Source organism: Danio rerio, chromosome 3 (genome assembly GCF_052040795.2).
Source record: "Danio rerio strain M-AB ecotype USA chromosome 3, GRCz13ab, whole genome shotgun sequence".
NCBI classification, from domain to species: domain Eukaryota; kingdom Metazoa; phylum Chordata; class Actinopteri; order Cypriniformes; family Danionidae; genus Danio; species Danio rerio.
Window position 1 is genome coordinate 40,329,799 of NC_141023.1, and position 20,184 is coordinate 40,349,982.

The window sequence follows — 20,184 nt, forward strand, 5'->3', positions numbered from 1 at the left end:
AGACAGGCTACTTAAAGTGAGTTTGGATTAATCTGATTAGCTAACTAATGACTGTAGATGAGAGACCAGCTTTGATCATTCATATCACGTGTTCCTCTTGAAATTAGTTTGTGAAACTTCACTTTGAGAAATGTAGTGAAAGGTGGCAGCATATGAAACAAGGACATATAGATTACTTGATAAATTGGATGTTTATTAGAGATGATGGGGAAATTATTTGGCTTTTTTGGAAGATGAATGGAGGAATGTCACTGTGGTGAGACGCACAGTAAAAGTAGAATTATCTTGTTTGACTTGTGTATCATAATTAATTGCGTTTTTTTATTTACTTTATTTTTTACTATTAATTTTTTCTGTATGTGTGCTCTTTTTTTGAGGTTATATTATTTTATTTATCTGTATTTACTGAATTTATGATAGCAGCATCTAATTACATTAACTGCCACTGTTATGGAGGGGAAAGGAGGTGTAAAATCGTGTAAATATGTGTAAACTGATTATACGGTTAAATTACTGAAGAAATGTTTAAAAAACTGAATTGTTGAGAAATCTAATGAAATTAAAGCCGGCTTCTTTTTTGCTTCTTAACTTAAATTGTTTACTTGGTCTCATCACTTTAGGCTCAAACGAAATTCTATTTTATTTACCTCTACACCCATTGGCCCTTGAAACAGAGTATGAAGGGGAAGGGCATAAAAATGTACCCCAAAGAAATGGGACACCCGTACACATCATCATATGTTCTTGATTTCTAGTGCGGTACTGGAAAATATCAGTTTCTATGACTATCTAGCCCTTACCCTTTAAGCTAAAGAGAATTGTGACACCCCCTACCTCTTCACAAGAATGCGCAAAATGAGGGGTAGGGGTACAGGGAAAGGCTAATGCTGTGTTCACACCAGATGCAGAAGAAGAGTCGAGTGCGAGTGATTTATATGTTCCTCCTGCACACACCGACAACAGTTCATCAAACTGGACTTGACTCAGTCAGAAGCACTGCTGAATGCTATCATTATCCAGGTTAAGTTTCTGGAGGAGATTTGATAAATGGAGGATCTCTGAAATGATCTAGAGGACTCAGACACTGCTCCAAACGAATTGATGCGGTTTTTCAGCCTTCATAAAGCACATAAACACAGTCATCTTCTTAATAAAATCCATGTTAGCCAATTAGCAACGAAGCTAGAGTCACCATGCAGACAGAAGCCCCGGCCATCATGTGAATCCGCATCTGTTGTGAAGTGAATTTGACATGCGAATGAAGCGGATTTTGACACGCGAATGAAGAGGGTAAACTCAAATGTTCACGTGTCTATTTATGCGTGAATAGTGCGTTTTATCTGCGCGTTTGGTGTGAACACAGCATAAGGGGTAGAATTACGATTGGGCCTTACACTTTGTTCTTGCAATCTGATTCATTGTTGAATAACCAATGGAGCATGCTTTTCAGCCAATAGCCAATTATATATTATGAACTTGGCCACCTCAATCCGGCAATAACCGGATGAGAGGTGACATGTGGTACACAAAGCAACTAGCCGGGCTGACAGCCCAAGCTGTCCGTCAATAGTGCGTCTCCCCAGTGTTCTGTCGATTTGTCCTACCTTGTCAGCACATTTTGATGACGCAATATACTACCCATCAGATTTTTGCCACCAGTGTAAATTTTGATGTAGAGTAGTGTAATATAAAGCTGCAATATCGCCCCCTAACCTACCTAATCCCTAACCTCAGAACCATTTAAATACAGTGTTGGCAGCTAAATCTGATGGGTAGGACAAAATGTCAGGGTACCGGTGTTGCGTCATCAAAATGTGCTGCATACTTTCTGAATGGGACAAGGTAGGACAAATCGACAGAACACCAAACCTTAAATTAGCTGAATCATGTATTCGTGTGGTTTAAACTCTGTAATGGGTTTTAATTGAGGTAAAGTTTCAAACAAAAAGGACCCATAAAGAGATAACAGACATCAAATTGGTCATTGGTAGTTCCTGTCTTGTTAGCACAATTTCAAGATGTTTTTCCAAAATTTGACCTTTAATTTTCGTTTTAAATTATCTTTAACTTCATAAATCACAGATGGACCTACAATGGGATTCATCTCTGTAAATTAAAGAAAGATGGGAGAAAGAAAGTGGCATTGTCATCTCAAATGAGGATTGGCTAAAAATATGTGAATTACAATGGGCTACTTCCCGTTCTTTATACTGGAGAGAATTTTGCTGGAGAAATATTATTTAATTTTTCCTTACTCCAAAACAGAAAATGTCATTTCATGGAAACTCAAATTGTTGGAGGCATTGTGGTTCACAGGATGCTAACCATTTTCACATATTTTGGTGAAGCCCTAACATTAGAAGTTTTTGGAAAGAGATACATAGTACTTTAGAATATATCATAAATTTTTCAATTGATTTTATCTTTGAGGTACTTCACATAGGTATGCTGTCAATGGACTCCTTGGACAGAAAAAAACAAATATATGTATAGAATTATCCTTGCTTCAAGTAAAAAAGCCATTACTAGATGCTGGTATAAACCTAATCCCCCACAAATGCAAGATCTGACAGATGTTTTGATAAATATATTCATTATGGAGAAAATAACATACAATGTACACAACCAAACAGATATATTTGTCGACTTGTGGTTTAAATGGATTGAATACATTACTCCCATTCAACCAAATATTTTTCTTCTATAGAATTTTAAGACTTATTTTTACTGGTTATATTGTTTTCACCCCCCCCCCCCCCCCTTTATTATTTTTTCTCTTTTTTTTCTGTATATAGTTTTGATTAGAATAATGGAAAATAAGGCAAAGGGATATGTTCTGTTGCTGTTATGAAGAAATTTGTGTTTTCTCTTTGGTCCCTGATTGGGGAATTTAAACTGTAAAAACTGTAAAAGTAGCATATGTCTACCGATGCTGTAAATTGTATCTTTCTGCAATAAAAACTTTTAAAAAAAGAAAAAAAAAAGAAAAAAAAAAGAAATTATCTTTAACTTCATTAAAAAACTCATTGTGTTCAGGGACTTCTGTTCAAGTTCTAGACGACTCTTTAAATCCCAATGGTGACATTTTTTTCCATACTTCACACTAAAACATATATTTTTTATTTCACACATTTAAAAACAAAGTGCGCCAAACGGTCAAAAAAAAGTTTAATTCCTCATCAAATGACCCCTACACCAGCAGTGTTTTTCCATTACATAACAGACATTTGGCATCATATTTATTTTCAAATTACTATGATCTTCTATGTGAACATTGTAAAAGCGCTATACAAATAAAGGTGAATTGAATTGGATATTAGTTTCAAGCTAAATCTTACCATGTGTGGGCTTTGGGCAGGTTGTCTGTGTTGGCATCAATTAAATGAATAGTGAAGAGTCTTGGTCCTGCAGAACCTGTAGAACCTTACAAAGATACATTCTAGTTATCACTGTTCTCCAAATCATCACACTCAACACAAGACAGCATGAACACATCTACTTCAACATTCAGATTATCTAGCAGGATTGAGCTTGAGATTTATTCAGTGTGTCAATGTGTGAAATAAGGCTGCACAATAGATCAAATAAATATTCTTAATGTGATAATAATACATGAAATATCCATATCACAAAGAAGTGCAATAATTTACACTTGTTTTATTTGAGTGCTGCATGCATTGGTTGTTTATCCAAATCAGATGGGCCTTACTAAATTGATACCTGCCTTCACAGTAGGTGTGTATGGCATTATTGGCTAGAAGGACCCAAAGTTAAAGCTAAAGGGCCTCAAAGTGCTGAAAAGAACTACTATTAGCGGTAGAAACAAAGAAAATGACAACAGCAAATAAGAATGACTAAATTATCTTGCAGAGATTTTCAGCTATTCAAAGAGTTTTAAACTCTAAATCTTTGCACTTTGAACAAGACTAAATTACAAAAAACTGCAGGTTTGATGCAGACTAAACTGTCTAAGGCCAGTTTTACTTATCAAATCCATATTGCGCCTGTCAGTTTCACTTATATTACTTTTATCAAGAATTTTTACCAAGATGAGCAAGGCTTTACAAATTCGCTATTCACAGCACTGAAAGTATTCCCCTCGGGAGAATAAACTCGGGCGGAAGGATGAGAGAACAGAAACTCTTTATGAGAGTAATTTTACGGAGCGGTGCATGTCGCGTCTGCCCAGACGATGCATGAATGAAGCGCTTGATAATTGATCATTTCAGGTAGGCCTACTTTGTGTGTGAAGAGCAGGTGATAACCCTCTGTACTCAAGGGTTGCAAATGCGATCTGCTAATATAACAGACACAACACAACATGATTTAGAAACAGCAATTAACTCTGTTGCAGGTCAAATGATCCCATTTAATGAAATAATTAATAAGCTAATTATTTTAACTAATAGGAACAAATAGTCTTGAAGAAAGTTTTTTGTGTTGTCATAAACAACTGCAAGCAGCACGCAGTTTGATTGTGAATGAATGAAGAATATTTGACAGGCGCAGCGGGGGGGGGAAGCATGTAGGTTAGGTATGTAGGTAAGCATGTAGAACATGAATTTAACCTCTTGAATGTTCATCTGTGCTTCACATTAAACTATAGAATAGCTTCAGAACATGTGGGATATAGTAGGCCTACATGACAACCTTCTACTGCCTTATAATAGGCTACCCTTCATGGCTTTTGTTGGCTTACACAGAATATAGTGCATGCGCAAGATCGGATTTAGATCAGTAACAGCTGGGCGACACCCGATCCAGCAAAAATATGTGGTATCAAACTGATATCTGATCCAAGTATCGAGATCGGTGCATCCCTACATTAAAGATACCAAAACAGATTTTTAGGATATATTATTGTGCAAAAACATAGCTAATACAACACAAAACAACAGTATTGTGCAGCCCTATTGTGAAATCTGTTTTCACAGGAATAGCTAAACAAGGAAAATTTAATTATGTTATTTACTCACACTCCAATAGCTCCAAAGTTTATTTCTTTCGAACAAACACAAAAAATGGTGGAAACCAGTTGCCATTGACTCTTATTATATTATTCCCCTACTACAAATGTCAATGGCTACAAGTGTCCCTCATTCTTCAAGACATCTTTTGCCTTTAACAGAGTAAAGAAACCCAAAATGTTTGGAAGTACTCGAGGGTGAGTAAATTAACACATTTTTCTGATGAACTATCCCTTTAACGGCTAAAAATGTGGCTTTTCTTTAAAACAACAATAGCATGCACTAAGGAATTGTGCATAATAACTTTCAGGAAATACGTCACTAGACTTAAGGTCAACACAACAACTAAATAGTGAAAGACTAGAGAGCTTGACATCGGCATGTGCATCTGTCATCTATCAAGAATCGTGAAAGTGCGCATGGCTTCTCCATTAGCCACCTTGCAGTGCTTTAAAGCCTTGTAGAGGGACGCGTGTGGAGCCAGTCACGAACTGTAAGAGTCTGCCTCTCCTCTCCTCGTCAAACGACTCCACCGCCTGCCAGAACCACTTCACGATGTTGCTGTCAGCCACACAGTGCTTCAGCCGCGTGTTGGCCTTCCAGTCGTTCAGATCGATCTTCCCCAAACCACCGATGATCAGCTGCAAACACAGAGAGTATCCAGCAATAATTACTGACCTTTTAGTCACATTTATCAACATTAAAGCTCAGAGAGGAAAGGAAAATACATGTAATGAGAGCCATTGAAATAGGCTCTATGAGCAATATACTGTACCAATAAATATGCCTATTACATTAGATGAAGACGCAGTATTGGATTTGTTTGGGGCCAGTAAAAAAAAAAAAAAGGTTAACAAACACCTACTTTAATTCTGTGGTTACGCATTAATTTGACATTTAAAAACACAAACAGTAAATGATTTTAAATGTTATAAATGTTTAATAATTCAAAACTCTTGGCAGTGGTGTTTGATGACAAATGAGAAGCAAAATAGCATAACTGAATGATTTCTGGATCATTGTGTGATACTAAAGCCTGAACTTATATAGACAAATCGATCAGCTTTGCAAATAAATTACAATTATTAAAAAAACAAAGAAACATTTAAAAAGATTAGTTAACATAAATAAATATACACATGCATATATGTATGTATGTGTGTCTGTGTGATGAAAGATGAAAACCTGTCACTATTGACTTCTATATAGTATTTGTTTTTTTCTGCTATGGAAGTCAATGGTAACAGGTTAACACCGGTCCTCAAATTATCTCCTTTAATGTTCAACAGAAAAAAAGTATAACGCGTTTGGAACCAACAAAGGGTGAGTAAACGATGACAGAAATTTTTGTTCTAAAGGGCAACTATTTTACCCCTTTTCAAGATTTAATTTAAGTCTTTTGTGTCTACAGAATAAGTCTGTAAAGTTTCAGCTCAAAACATTTTTATTATACCTTTCAGAACATTGGATTTTCTGCTCTGAACACACTGTAGCTGTTTTTGTTGCCTGTGCCTTTAATGCTAGTTCTCCCTGCCCACCGTTCCTACGTGCCTATCAGAGTGAGCCTCAATCTCTGTCTGCATCAGAATAACACCACAGTGACAGACATGAAGGAAGCGGATCTCATGTAATGTTTGTAAGAAATACTACAGTAAGAACTTTCCCAATGAGTATTTAATGTATTTGTTGAGGAGTTAGTTCAAGCCTTTCTGCAACGATGTGTCACACACAATGTCGTTACAAAGTTCAAGCACACACACAGACAAACACAGACACACAAACACACACATATGCATCTGTGTTGATAAAGTAGAGACTGTAAGTCTTATTTGTTATATTTCGGCTAAAATAAAGGCAGTTGTTAATATTTAAATACTATTTTAAGTTCAAAATTATTAGCCCCTTTTAACAATTTTTTTTTTCGATAGTCCACACTACAAACAGCAAGTCATTGTTGTACAATGACTTGCCTAATTATCCTAATTTGCCTAGATGACATAATTAACAAAAATAAAAATATCTAGTAAATATTATTTACTGTCATCATGGCAAAGATAAAATAAATCAGTTATTAGAAACGAGTTATTAAAACTATTATGTTTAGAAATGTATTGTCTTCTCTTGGTTAAACAGAAATTAGAGAAAAAATATAAAGGGGGCTAATTATTCTGATTTCAACTGTATCTTGTTAGTAAGAATAATTTTTTTCACTATTTTTAAAATTAGTATTTTTTTTTACTACTTTTACTATTATTACTATGCATTATGATACTGATCAAAAAGATTAATTAAATTCTTGCTCTGTGTTTATGAATAACACCCTGGTCTATAGTTATTTTCTAAAACAAAACAAAAATAAATAAATTGTTTAATTGACAGGATTTTAAACATATCTGTTCATTTTTGAACCAAGAATGTTTAAAATATCATATGAGGTTTACGATTCTGCAATTTATTATGTAAAGCCCTTTTAATATCTCCAGTCAATCAGCATGCAATTTCAGCAAGCATCAACTGTCAGAATTACCTCAAGTTCCTTGTTGTCGAAAGGCTTGAGCAGATGCTGCGGTATGAGTTCGTTGAAGCCCTTTTGCAGGGCAAGAAACTGTGCCTCGATGCCTCGCATGAACCTCCAGTTGACGTACAGCCTAGACACAATCAATCATCACAGAGCAGCAATGGAACAAGGACAACACTAACAGGCATCTGAAGCCCACAGTTCTCCATTAACATCCTCTATTTGGTAATGACTCCCGCACAATAAAAATTGACATTCCGCTAACATTCTTGATTGGCAGCTTATTTACCAAAGGGTCACTTAATCAAACTGACAGAGGAAAAAGCAGCGAGGCTCCTAAAACCTGAAGCCAATAGCCAGAGAGACTGCTGCCCTCTGCTGGATGACTTTCTTCCATTATGAGAACAGTTATGATGTACAATCCTGTACCTCTTCATACTTTACTACTTTTTTTGGCTATTCAATGCCACATAAGCAACTTAAAGCTATTTCATGGCAAGATTAATATAGATAAATATATATATTACATAATAACAACAAGTTTGTTACTTCAATAAGCTATTTTGAAGGAAGAAAAAGATACATTACAAATATAATTTTTTTTAGATGTATCATAAATAACTCAACATTCTTCATGAGGATACATTTATAAAAACAAAGTGCTCTCCATATAAAAATCTCCTACTGCAGTAGTCTTTAAATATTTCACACCTCACGTATTCTTTCTTGTTCTCCTCTGTGACTGGGATGTTCTTGCCATTTGGTTTGAGCTCATGTTGGAGGAACTTGCCGAAAGCATTATGTTCTACGCAGAAGGTGTGGTCCAAAACAGATGTGATGTCATTTTCTCTGAAAAACATGAGAAAAATAGAGCAAAGTTATTCTTACTGTTGCTTATATTCAACAGATGACCCATCAACACTAGACCCTTTACACATTTCTGGGTTTCTCAGTAGCAGAAGTCATCATAGTTGGGAAAGCTTAGAGCGCAGTGAAAAGAAGATTAAAACAAATAATTGTTTTACAGTCTTATTTGCTGAAATAAGAAAAAAGCCACAATGGTGTTATCAAGACATTCAGAAAAAGAAAATAGATAGTGTGAGACTGATGAAGTCAGCCAGAGCAGAGAATCATTTTTTCGAATTTTCGAATTTGCTATCCTGTCACATAGACACTGCATTAGAAACACCTCGCACAAGCGGTAATTCGTTTTTTGTAGATTATATAATACAGTACATACATAAATGCATATACGTTTTAAAAAAATAAATCTAATTATTAAAAACCTTTAAGGATTTAAGATGCTGATGACCCATAAATGCTTAATAACAGGCTTGTGAAAATTGTGTTTTTCTGTCAACACCAAAATCAACATAAAATAGGACATTTCACTTAGTTTTGTCTGTTTATTTTCATACTTTTTTTTTTACATTTGAAAGGCCAAACATCACATGCAGCACAATAAATGTGACCATGTTTATATGCTTTATCACTGGAACTAGCACTTTTTAATACTGTTCATATCAGACTGTACCAAATTGCATGTCACACACATCATATTTACACTCAAAGCTTCTATTGAAATGTTATAAATAAGCTTTAAAAGTCTGTCTCCATATTTCAAGCAATTTCCCTAATAATATTTTTTTTGTAATAAAGCCTTTATTTTGTTATGAGTTATTAGACACCTGACTTTGTCCAGCAAAGCAGTGTGTACTGTGACGGTTGGGTTTAGGGTTGGGGTAGATGTTAAAAATACAATTTATTGGGTAATCTAATAGATATAAATAATAGACATAAATAATACTCTGTACAGCTACTGTTTTTAAGTTACTGGGACAGTTGGGTTTAGGGTTGGGGTAGACTTTAGTAAAATACAATAATTGGGAAATTTAATAAATAATATAAATAATTCTGGCGACAAAGTGGCGCAGTAGGTAGTGCTGTCGCTTCACAGCAAGAAGGTCGCTGGTTTGAGTCTCGGCTGGGTCAACTGGCGTTTCTGTGTGGAGTTTGCATGTTCTCCCTGTGTTCACGTGGGTTCCCTCCAGGTGCTCCGGTTTCCCCCACAGTCCAAATACATGCAGTACAGGTGAATTGGGAAGGCTAAATTGTCCGTAGTGTATGAGTGTGAATGACTGTGTGTGGATGTTTCCCAGAGATGGGTTGCAAAAATAACAAATGTTAGAATAAAATCTATACAATAAGAAAAGTCTGGGTACTATAGATATACAGGCTTTATTTTAATAGTTTAAGCTATTAATTTAATTATTTTAAAAAGTCCAAACGACTGCCTCTTTAGTTCTATTATGAAACTACTTTGAAACAAATTATGGAAACAGATGGCACAATTTGTTTGCAAGGCAAAATTCCTATACTTCCTACACCCATGAGGTCATATAGTTTTCATGTACATTATTCAAAAATTTGGAAAATCATAATTATAAAAAATATAACAGTTTGATATCAAATTATACTACTTCATATGTACTCTAGGTATACGTATACAACTAAATATTTAATTATCAAGACGATATGATTACAGGACAAATGGTTTTACTTTTACGCTCCCCATTGATGTTGTTTCAGTCAGTGCAAAACAAGAAGCAAGAATAACAAACTAGAGAAGAAGACAACAGATGTTAATATGGACAATAGAATTTGTAACTCTATTAAAATGACCAGAAACTGTTAAAAAAAAAAAGACATCTGTACAAAGACATTTGGTATTCCAAATTACATTTGGAGAGAAAGAAATCCAGACAATAGACTGGATTTCTGGACAATGGAAATGATTAAAGGTCCGTTGCTTTTATGGCTGTTATATATTATAGTACACTTTTTAAGGCTGTTTGTCCGACTGCTCGTACATAATGTAAAAAAGAAGCCTAATGCACTATAGGTTTTAATGATGGTATAGATCATGGGTCTCAAACTCAATTCCTGGAGGGCCACAGTTTTGCTCCAACCCTAAAGCCTGGTTTATACTTCTGCGTCAAGTGACCGGCGCAACTCACGGCGCAGGCAACGCACGCAGCTGTGCATTTATACTTCTGGGCGCTGTCTCTGTTGGTCTGCATTAACACTTCCGAAACGCTAGTGGGCAGTAAGGTGTAAATGTTCCTCTGTGTTGAGTTTCTTCGCTTCTGTTTTGCTATTCTGAACACTTCCTGGATGTACAAGTGACTCAAACTCGCTCATTTTGAGGCAGGAACCGGCGGACGTGCAACAACTTTAACCATGAGGTAAACACAGAACAAAACTTTCCATCCGGAGCTCCTTCACGGGACTCCACACTTGTAAACAATCGCTCGCGCCATTCGCACGGCTCTCGGTCCCGCCCAGACTCGTCGGCGCTAGCAAGCCGACCAATCACAGAGCTTGCGCTACGCGTTGTTGCGACGTGTAGTTACATTTTTTGAGAAGTGCACGTCAGTGACGGCGATGGCCACGGCGAAGGGCTATGCGTCAGCGCCGTAGCATACGCCGGTGTTTGACGCAGAAGTATAAATCAGCCTTAATCAAACACAAGCTGATCCAAATAATCCAGGTGTTGAGACTCTTTTGAACAACTTGATTATTTGGATCAGCTGTGTCTGATTAGGGTTGGAGCAAAACTGTGGACCTCCAGGAATTGAGTTTAAGACCCATGGCATAAATGTTTTGATTTTATTATTTTAATGCTAAAATCAAAATTACAAGGGGAATGCTTTTACGTTAATAACATCTTGAGTTTTAGCCATTCTATCAATTTCTTAAAATCAGGCTCTCCACACAACTATTACATTCTACTGAGCTAAATCTATACATTTTTTTTATAAAATTTCACTCACAGGATCCAGACGAGACTCTTGTGCAGCTCTGGGTCCACGGTCTCAAGGTCACAAAGCTGAATGGGTTTCCCCAGGAGCTGCTTGTAGAAGGGCAAGGTGAAGCCCCCGTTAATGTAGTGCCCGTGGAAAACAGCCAGACCCATAATCCGCCCAACAAAGTGGAAGTAAGACAAGTGATCCTGAAATGAACAGCAGAGGGCATGAGTGAGAGGAAGTTTGATAAAGCCCTGCAGCAGCAAAGCAACACATGGACCAGCTTTCCAAGCATACATAACAACCACCACACGTTTACTAAAGAGCTTTATAACAGGCTGTCTAACTGGCCCTTGTTTAAGAGAGAAATAGCAGGCAAAGGTCGCTGTGACTTACAGGGTTGATGGAGGAGTCTGGGTTGATCTGTAGTGTGTAGATGTTATCGGTCGAGTACTGAAACAAGCCATAGTATGGATTCAGCATCTCATGGCAGAGCAGATATAACCACTCCCTGAAACACAGGACAGAAATTCAGACACAAACGTCAGATTTTTTCAGAAAGCCTGCTGGCTGCTGTTCAGTCTAAACTGTGTGCTCAACAGGGGAACACCTGCAGTATCGTGAGCATGATGCTCTGCATGCTGATAAGCCTGGCTGAGATTCAGCTAAACTGCTGAAATTATGAAGTCAAGTCTGGCATATGAAAAGAGATGGGGGAATAATGAGGCGCTGGGGAAATTAATTAATGAGAACCTTTCGTATGGAACAGATTCATATGCTACCTAGCAACTCCTCCGTAATCCAGCCCCTCCTCGCCTCTGAACTTCACCATCAGCCGCTTCTTCAGGTCTTTGGGTCTCATCTTCATGATCTGCCTATAAGACTCCTACAGAGAAGACAGAGGAGCAATTAGAGCACTCACATTTCCACATCTACCAAGGACTGCTCACGATATCCACAAAAATATTTGGCAGCAAAACTGTTTTCAACATTGAAGACTGGATAATGACTGATTAAAAAAAAAAAAACATGACAGGATAAATTGTTTAAAAATATATTAACACACACACTGTGGAAGACACTGTGTCGAAACATCTGTTTTTGTATTACCTAAGAATGTAAATTAAAAGCTATAAGAAAGTAATTATTTAATGAGTTCGAATCATGACCTTCTGAATAACATTATTGACAAGTTTAATAAAAAATAAATAAATCAATCAAAAACACGAGCGCGCAGTTGGGCTGCATGAAAATCACAATTTTTTGGGCTTAAAATCAAGATTATGATTTGCTCACATTTCTGTAGATGTAAAATAAAGGTTAATATGAGTAGCCTACTAATACTGTTATTTCTCAAACATATAGTAAACAACAATAATAATATTAGGCCTATGTGTAGGTCGACTGTTGGTTAAAATGCTCAATTTTGTATAGACTTGAACAGACTTTAAAAATGTCCTGGTAGTTAATTCACAGCAAAGCGATGACATTAGAATACAACTATTCATAATTCTAAAGTTGAATTATTATGTTTAAGACATATACTTGTCATTGACAGCATTATTAGATCATTTTATTCACTGGTAAAATGAGACACTTGTCATTATCAGTTATTATAATCAACATTATATCGGGCTAGATTAGTTACACTGAAGCAGTATACATTTATTTTCATGCACAACACTTTGTGTTCGCGATGAAAGAAAAAACATATCAAACGCTTGTCGTAATCATAATTCTAAAATGTGATAGCCGGTTTCACGTTCACTTCTGAGGGCAGCTCATGGCTGCAGTCACTTTGAGAAAAAAACACATCCATGCAAATCATACTTCGCCCGTGCGGCTCTCTAACGATGACTTGGTGCAAAAAACTGAACGCTATTTACAACTTTATTAGATGTTATTCACATCCTATGCAGGTTCTGTTCACTGAAGTAGCCATCAATGGCAGGTACATGCGCGTCCTCTCTGTAATTAACACCTCACATGTGATTTCGCAGCCCCAAATACATCATTACATTGAAACAGAAATGACATCTTGGAGGAATTATACCATATAAATACAGTTTGTGGCACTTTTAACGCTATCTGGAGGTGTCAAAGTTGCTGTAAAAACTTGTGCGTCCGCCTTTACGCTTCTCTCCTGACCGTGAAAATATAAATGGCCAAATAGTATAAAAGCAGAATTAGGATTGTGTGTAGAGTCGAATCGAGATTGTGATATTTTTGGATTAATCATGCAGCCCTAGTACGCATTGCAAACTTTATTACAAAAAATATAAAGACAAGAACAAAAAAAACGGTTTAGTTTACTATACAGTAGGTCTTATTTATTTTGATAAAAATCTTAAAAAACAAAAGATTAAAATCATTTCCAACCCCAAACATTTCTATGCATAATAACAAACAGAAGATCGCACAGATGACTCATCAAATTAAAATAATAAACATGCTCTCCTAAAGTGTCATTTTACCAAAAACAGCAGTGTTGCTGAAGACACTGATGTTGGCGTTTGACTGCCAGAGACCAAAACGCAAGCATTAGTATGCAAAAGCTAATCGTGATGCATCCCGTGCCACTTCCAATGACAAAAACAGTTCCTCAGCACTGAATTATGCATGCACTACATGACTGGCACTATTCAGTACCTCAAAGATCTCCTCGCGGGACACTTCTATGCGGCAGTGGCCGGCCTGAGGCTGCTGCAGCGAGAGCTCATGCCGGAGAACTTTGAGTTTCTGGACAAGATCTCTTTCGTAGCGCACCGGCAACTCTCCATCACCCTCCTCCATGCCAACCTCCATCTGCACGGGCAGAGCCTGGCTCGACTCCTTCACCTGAGAGTGTTGGCTGCAAAACACACGCAAACTAAAACCGTCACACTCTCATAGCAGTGGACCATGAAATAATCATGCATTATTTGGGTTACGCTCCCACAAGGGACGATTAGGAATTAAATAAATGTTGAGAATTAATTGAATAAACCTTTACAAGAGCAAGCAATTATCATTGCTAGCAACTAATTACACAGGGATGATTTATTCATTGTGGTGAATAATTAACAGGGTCATTTAAGAGCTGGGATGAGTAATCAGATGTTATGAACGGAGCCGATGTGAAAGATGTTTTACCTCATGATGTGGTGTAACCTGGGGTCGGTGAATTGCGTGGTTCTATTATTGTGGTCGACGAAATAAATTCGTCCTGACACAGTGCTCCTGATCTCCCAGCCGGGCGGCAGTGGGCCCAGCTCCTCACAACTCACGCTGTTCAAATCCCTGAAGGAGCAAGCGCACCCATCACACCTGCTGTCTCATACATGTATAATGTGCCCAAACCTCTGCCCTTTTACCCAGTTCCTCAGTCGGAAATTCATCTCTTATCCACCAGCCATGATGTGCCAAGTAAATCCCCTAATTTACCAGCCACAACTAATCGTTATTTATTTTTTATTTTCAGATTCATTTATTTCAATTTATTTTATTATACCATAAGGTAAAATATTTTTAAACTAAATCTAACCCAATATTTAAAATTAAATCTAAACTAGGGATGCAACAATTGACCAATCTCACTATTAACCGCGCTTTAATTCGTTAATTAATCGTAAAGCCTCTCAACAGGTGAATATGCGCACACACTAGATTAACTATGGCTGAGGCTATTAACTAAGGGCCCTTGACAAGTCGTGTCTTTTGCACACTTAAGTTCGCTATTTAATTTCTTGTGAGCATATTAGGGTGACGTGCACACGGTGCACCATGAGTTACGTGATAAGAACTGACCAATAAGCTTCATACTTTGTATAAAATATATACATTTCTACTCCAAAGAGGAAAAAAAATACTAAATGAATAAAAAACAGAGCAATTCCAATAGGGCCTATGCACCATTTCAGTGCTCGGTCCCTAAAAATTGCAAATGTTATAGGTGATAATGTATATATAGACAATACATTATACAGTTTATCAAGTGCCTTTAGAAAGATGTTCAGCAGCCTTTGACTACATTTGTTCTCTTTAAAAAAGAAATACTTTGCTAATATGATGCTTAAATTTATATTAGAAAACTATATATTTTTTCTTTATTTACTTATTTATTGATTGATTGTTTTATTGTTTATTTTTCAGTGTAAAATTATTACTTATGTTTAAATGCCAAAAACATTTATTCTTTTATTTTTTAAGATTAAAAACTGTTTGTTCTTTATTATTATTTTGTGCTGTATTATTTAGTTACTGAGAAGCAATAAATAGCACTTTAAAATATGAGAAGTGTTCATGTGATTTTCTAAACTAGTAGTGTTTTGTAACCAATAAATGCATAATAATCATGATAACCATGATTATTCTGCAGACTTTGATCGTACAACCAAAATCTCAACGTTGCATCCTTAATCTAAACCTAGAATGTAACAAAAAAGTTTATCAAGGCTGTATTTTTTTGCTAAAATTTTTTTTTATGGTACTCGTATTATTATAAAGATGCATATTTGTATAATATAATAATGTATAATAATCTTTTTTCTATATATCAGTTCTTCCCACACAGACTTTACTTGGGCGGGCCGCTCAAATATATTAACGAACACCTAAGTATATTTGGTGATGACACATGAATAATACTATTATTATCATCGTCCGTTTACACTTTTTTTTTGGAAGCCAAACATTCGCGATCAATCAACCAGTGGATAATCTTCTCTCGCTCTGCACGTTTCGTACAGCTGTCTCTATGTGTGCCAGATCTGTCAAGCCCTCACACAATATTAGGTGTTCTGCAGACCCACAGAGCCTTTTGCGTCGAAATGCGTCCGGATGTAGTTTCTGAATCTCCTAAAATGTCCGGGATTCAGCTTTTGCTTTCTAACGTTACCGTTATTTTTTGTTTTTGCATTACCATTTTGCAGGGAGAGAAACATTAAATGACTAATTATTTAATAAACTCAGATAAACCATATACTCGGAAAAAACAAAATGACTATCTATACTCCATCTATACAGGCTGCAATATATTTTTACAACATTAGAAATGGTTAATCAACTTTTCAATCAAATCTTGCCGTATTTATATAATCTACACTTTATATTATTGTAATTATTATAATTTTTAAGCAATATTGTCTATTTTTTCCCTTTTTTTCTGTTATTTCACGTTTGTTGTATATTTGCTTTGTCAATACTGTACAAAATATCATGCCAATGAAGCAACTTTAAAGAGTGAGAGCGTAAAATAGCATAAAAGTAAGAGAAATAGTCTATTTATTTTATTTTAACCATCTTTTTTATTTTACTTTAACCTACTGAAATAAAAAGGTTTATAACCAGTGTCATATTAAAAAAATACAGATAAAAATCACTTTTTTGTTTGTCGCATGTAGTTGACCATTTATGTGCTGAGAGTAAAAGGTGTTTCAATCCGACTACCACTGCAAGTATATTTCAAACCTGTGGGAAGCAATGTATATATATATATCTATATACCATCATTATATACTGAAATCTATATATTACATAAAACTAAAAAAAACAGCTTTTATTTTAGATTTAAATCACAGATAAATGTCTTTACTGTAATATCTGTTAAATTTTATACAACCATGCCTAAAAACAAAAAAAATCTACTCAGTACTTTATTAAAATATGAAATAGTTGCCTATAGGCATTACAAACATGGCCACCATGTGGACTGACTTGTCTTAGTAAAGAGATGTTGGCACAATGGAAGATCAAAACAAACAGTCGGCGGTTTCTGAACTTTTTCAAAACATGCTCGCATGTGTGTTGATTAAACAAGCATGTGATTGGGCCAAAGAGAAGGTGCCAATTTAAGAGGTCACGCGCTACAGTGACTAAAATAACCTTCGACACACACAAAAAACACCTGCATTTGTCTGCTTGACTTGTATTGATTTCCCGCCTTGCTTTCCTCAAGTCTCTTTCCTCGTTCTCCTGATGACGAGCAAATTATTAAGCTTCACAATGTCAACAGTAGCAGCTATTAAGTGAGATGATTGTGCTGATTATCAAGTTAGCTGATTGTGGACATTAAACGATTAGAGCGATATTACAATAGCAGCAAGAAGCAATCAGAAAGGGCACAATCGTTATTTCAGTGAAGGCGGGTGGTGATTAAACCTACCGGGGTATTCTGGGATCGTGCCAGGTGCTCACGCCAGTCTGTGTGTGCAGAAAATAGACTTGGCCCTGCACGGTGGTCCTTTGCTCTGTGGTACAAAAGAGAAGAGGCACACGTCAAGAGCGAACGAGCAAGCGCTAACTCAGACAGCAGTTTTACATGAAACCTGAAAGAGCGCCAGGGCTTTTGCAACAGAACGCCCGGCTTCCAGTTCTCAGACTGCACAGAGCCAGTGTGGCATGTCTAGGCTGAGATTTAATTACACTGGCGCCGTCCGGCGATCACGCCAAAGGGCCCGACCACAACACCAGCCGGGTCAGACACAGTTACACTCCAATGAGGGGCTTTAGCGCAGTCAATCCACCTGTATAATGCAGGCTGCAGCGGCCACATGGCTCAGCTAAAGCAGCAGTGCCCGGCTGAATGGACTCCTTTCAGAGCTCAGTCTCTCCAGTTCACTGCACTTCAGTAGCCTCTACCCAAAGCGCTAAGCTGTATTAGTCTCAGCAGACTCCGACTGTACTGTGGGTAAGAGATCAGGTGCACACTCCAGGGATGTGCAAAACCACTTGTGTTTGTAGTTAAATATTTATATATATACTTCCATTGAACAAAGCTAGCCCTGTCTTTATAACAAGTGACCTGCTGATTATACATAATGACAGAAAAATTACTCGCACCAGCTTATTTGAAGTGCATTAAAGGTGAAGTTGTTAGAAAAGTATTGCTGAATCCCAATAGCGTGCCTTGGAAATAAAATGGATCTTTCTCTTTTTAAGCAATACTGCAGTGGTCATTAGATATTCAGTCAAATCAGCTTCCTCTCTCTTTTGCAATGACATCTCTTCTCTAACAATTTGTTTACTGTTGTGATGGCAGAATGACAAACTCATTCTCACTCTACACCAGGCATGTCCAAACTTGGTCCTGGAGGGCCGGTGTCCAGCAAAGTTTAGTTCCAACCTCAATCAGACACACCTGGGATAGCTAATCAAGCTCTTACTAGGCTTTCTAGAAACATCCTTGCAGGTGTGTTGAGGCAAGTTGGAGCTAAAATCTGCAGGACACTGGTCCTCCAGGACCAAGTTTGAACACCCCTGCTCTACACGAACATTAAATAGTACAGTTCCCCAAAAATGAAAATTCTGCCATCATTTATGTGTCCTTTCAAACCAGTTTGAAGACAAAAGAAGATTTTAAATGTCAAATGTTGAAGAGTTCATTATGTGGGATCATGTGTAAACAGTAGGGATGGGAAGATTAATCGATATGTATCGATACGCGGTCATGCGCGTGCACGATGCGAGTGCATCGGTAGAGCAGCAGAGGATGAATGAAATTTTGGAAGCAAATCGAGATGCATCGGTTTTTGCGAGATGCATCGGTTTTTCCGAGATACAGCTTATTTTTTTAATATAGAATGTATTTTTTATTTATCAACAAGTGTTGTCAACCTGTTTTTGGCGCATAATTTAATCGACCTACATAAAGTAAGCCTTAGCAACGGATTTGCGGATGTGTACACTTACACTACAACTCACTGTATCAGGTGTGCGGATGAAGCTAGTGGTGCGCCCTCAGAAAGCGCGAGAAGCAAAACAAACATTTTATTCCCCACTGAGTTTTAAATCTAAAGTATGGCAACATTATGGATTTAAGGATGGACGACTTGACAGGACAGATGCAATTTGCAAAATGTGCCGCGCATCTATAAAATACGCGGGCAGTACGAGTAATCTGAAATCTCACTTGAAGCGGCGCCACGGTGTTGTTGTGAAAGCATCTTCCAGTGTTTCTGCATCCCCGGCTTTCGCACTGCTTCAACTGTAGCTACCAGCTCCAAAAGTGGTGAGAAAAGCATTGCAAGTTTTTTTTCCATGCGCAAAAGTTTTGTGCGCTCTACGCCAATAACGGATGCTATTGCATTGTTCATCATCTGCAGGGCCGGAGCAAGCTGAACTGCCACTCTAGGCAGAGGACGATCACGCCGCCCTCAACCCCAATGTGAAAACGAAAGTGACCGGTTATGAAAATGAAGTGACGTGTCGCGAACCTCTATTCTGCCGCCCTATGCGCGGATATAACTGAGGACGCGCGGGTGTCGCGGACCTCTATTCTGCCGCCCTGTGCGCGGATATAACGGAGGACGCGCGGGTGTCGCGGACCTCTATTCTGCCACCCTATGCGCGGATATAACTGAGGACGCGCGGGTGTCGCGGACCTCTATTCTGCCACCCTATGCGCGGATATAACTGAGGACGCGCGGGTGTCGCGGACCTCTATTCTGCCACCCTATGCGCGGATATAACTGAGGACGCACGGGTGTCGCGGACCTCTATTCTGCCACCCTATGCGCGGATATAACTGAGGACGCGCGGGTGTCGCGGACCTCTATTCTGCCACCCTATGCGCGGATATAACTGAGGACGCGCGGGTGTCGCGGACCTCTATTCTGCCACCCTATGCGCGGATATAACTGAGGACGCGCGGGTGTCGCGGACCTCTATTCTGCCACCCTATGCGCGGATATAACTGGGTGTTGCGGACGCCGCCCTCTCTATAATGCCGCCCTAGGCGGTTTTAAACACCTCCTCCTGTTAATTTTTATTTAATAATAATAATAATAATATTAATAATAATGATAAAAATAATGGGTATCACGGTGGCACAGTGGGTAGTTTGACCACCTCACAGCAAGAAGATTGCTGGTTTGTTATATTTTATTAGCCTGTTGTTTACAATGACAGTGATGTT

At 37.6% G+C, this 20,184-nt stretch overlaps 1 protein-coding gene across 8 annotated transcripts in view; it reads right to left on the reverse strand.

Annotated features, from left to right (window-relative positions):
* The window catches only part of smurf1 (SMAD specific E3 ubiquitin protein ligase 1), an 86,061-nt gene that overhangs the window by 2,725 nt on the left and 63,152 nt on the right, over nt 1-20,184 (reverse strand). For 2 of the 8 annotated variants that reach the window (XM_087242112.1, NM_001001943.1), the window contains 10 exon segments: nt 17,434-17,518; nt 14,424-14,570; nt 13,941-14,142; nt 12,074-12,177; nt 11,688-11,802; nt 11,319-11,497; nt 8,197-8,334; nt 7,495-7,615; nt 5,407-5,608; nt 3,339-3,423 (listed from right to left, as the gene is read on the reverse strand). In XM_087242112.1, the coding sequence (XP_087098238.1) occupies nt 3,339-3,423; nt 5,407-5,608; nt 7,495-7,615; nt 8,197-8,334; nt 11,319-11,497; nt 11,688-11,802; nt 12,074-12,177; nt 13,941-14,142; nt 14,424-14,570; nt 17,434-17,518 (1,378 nt within the window). 8 annotated transcript variants of the gene reach the window in all.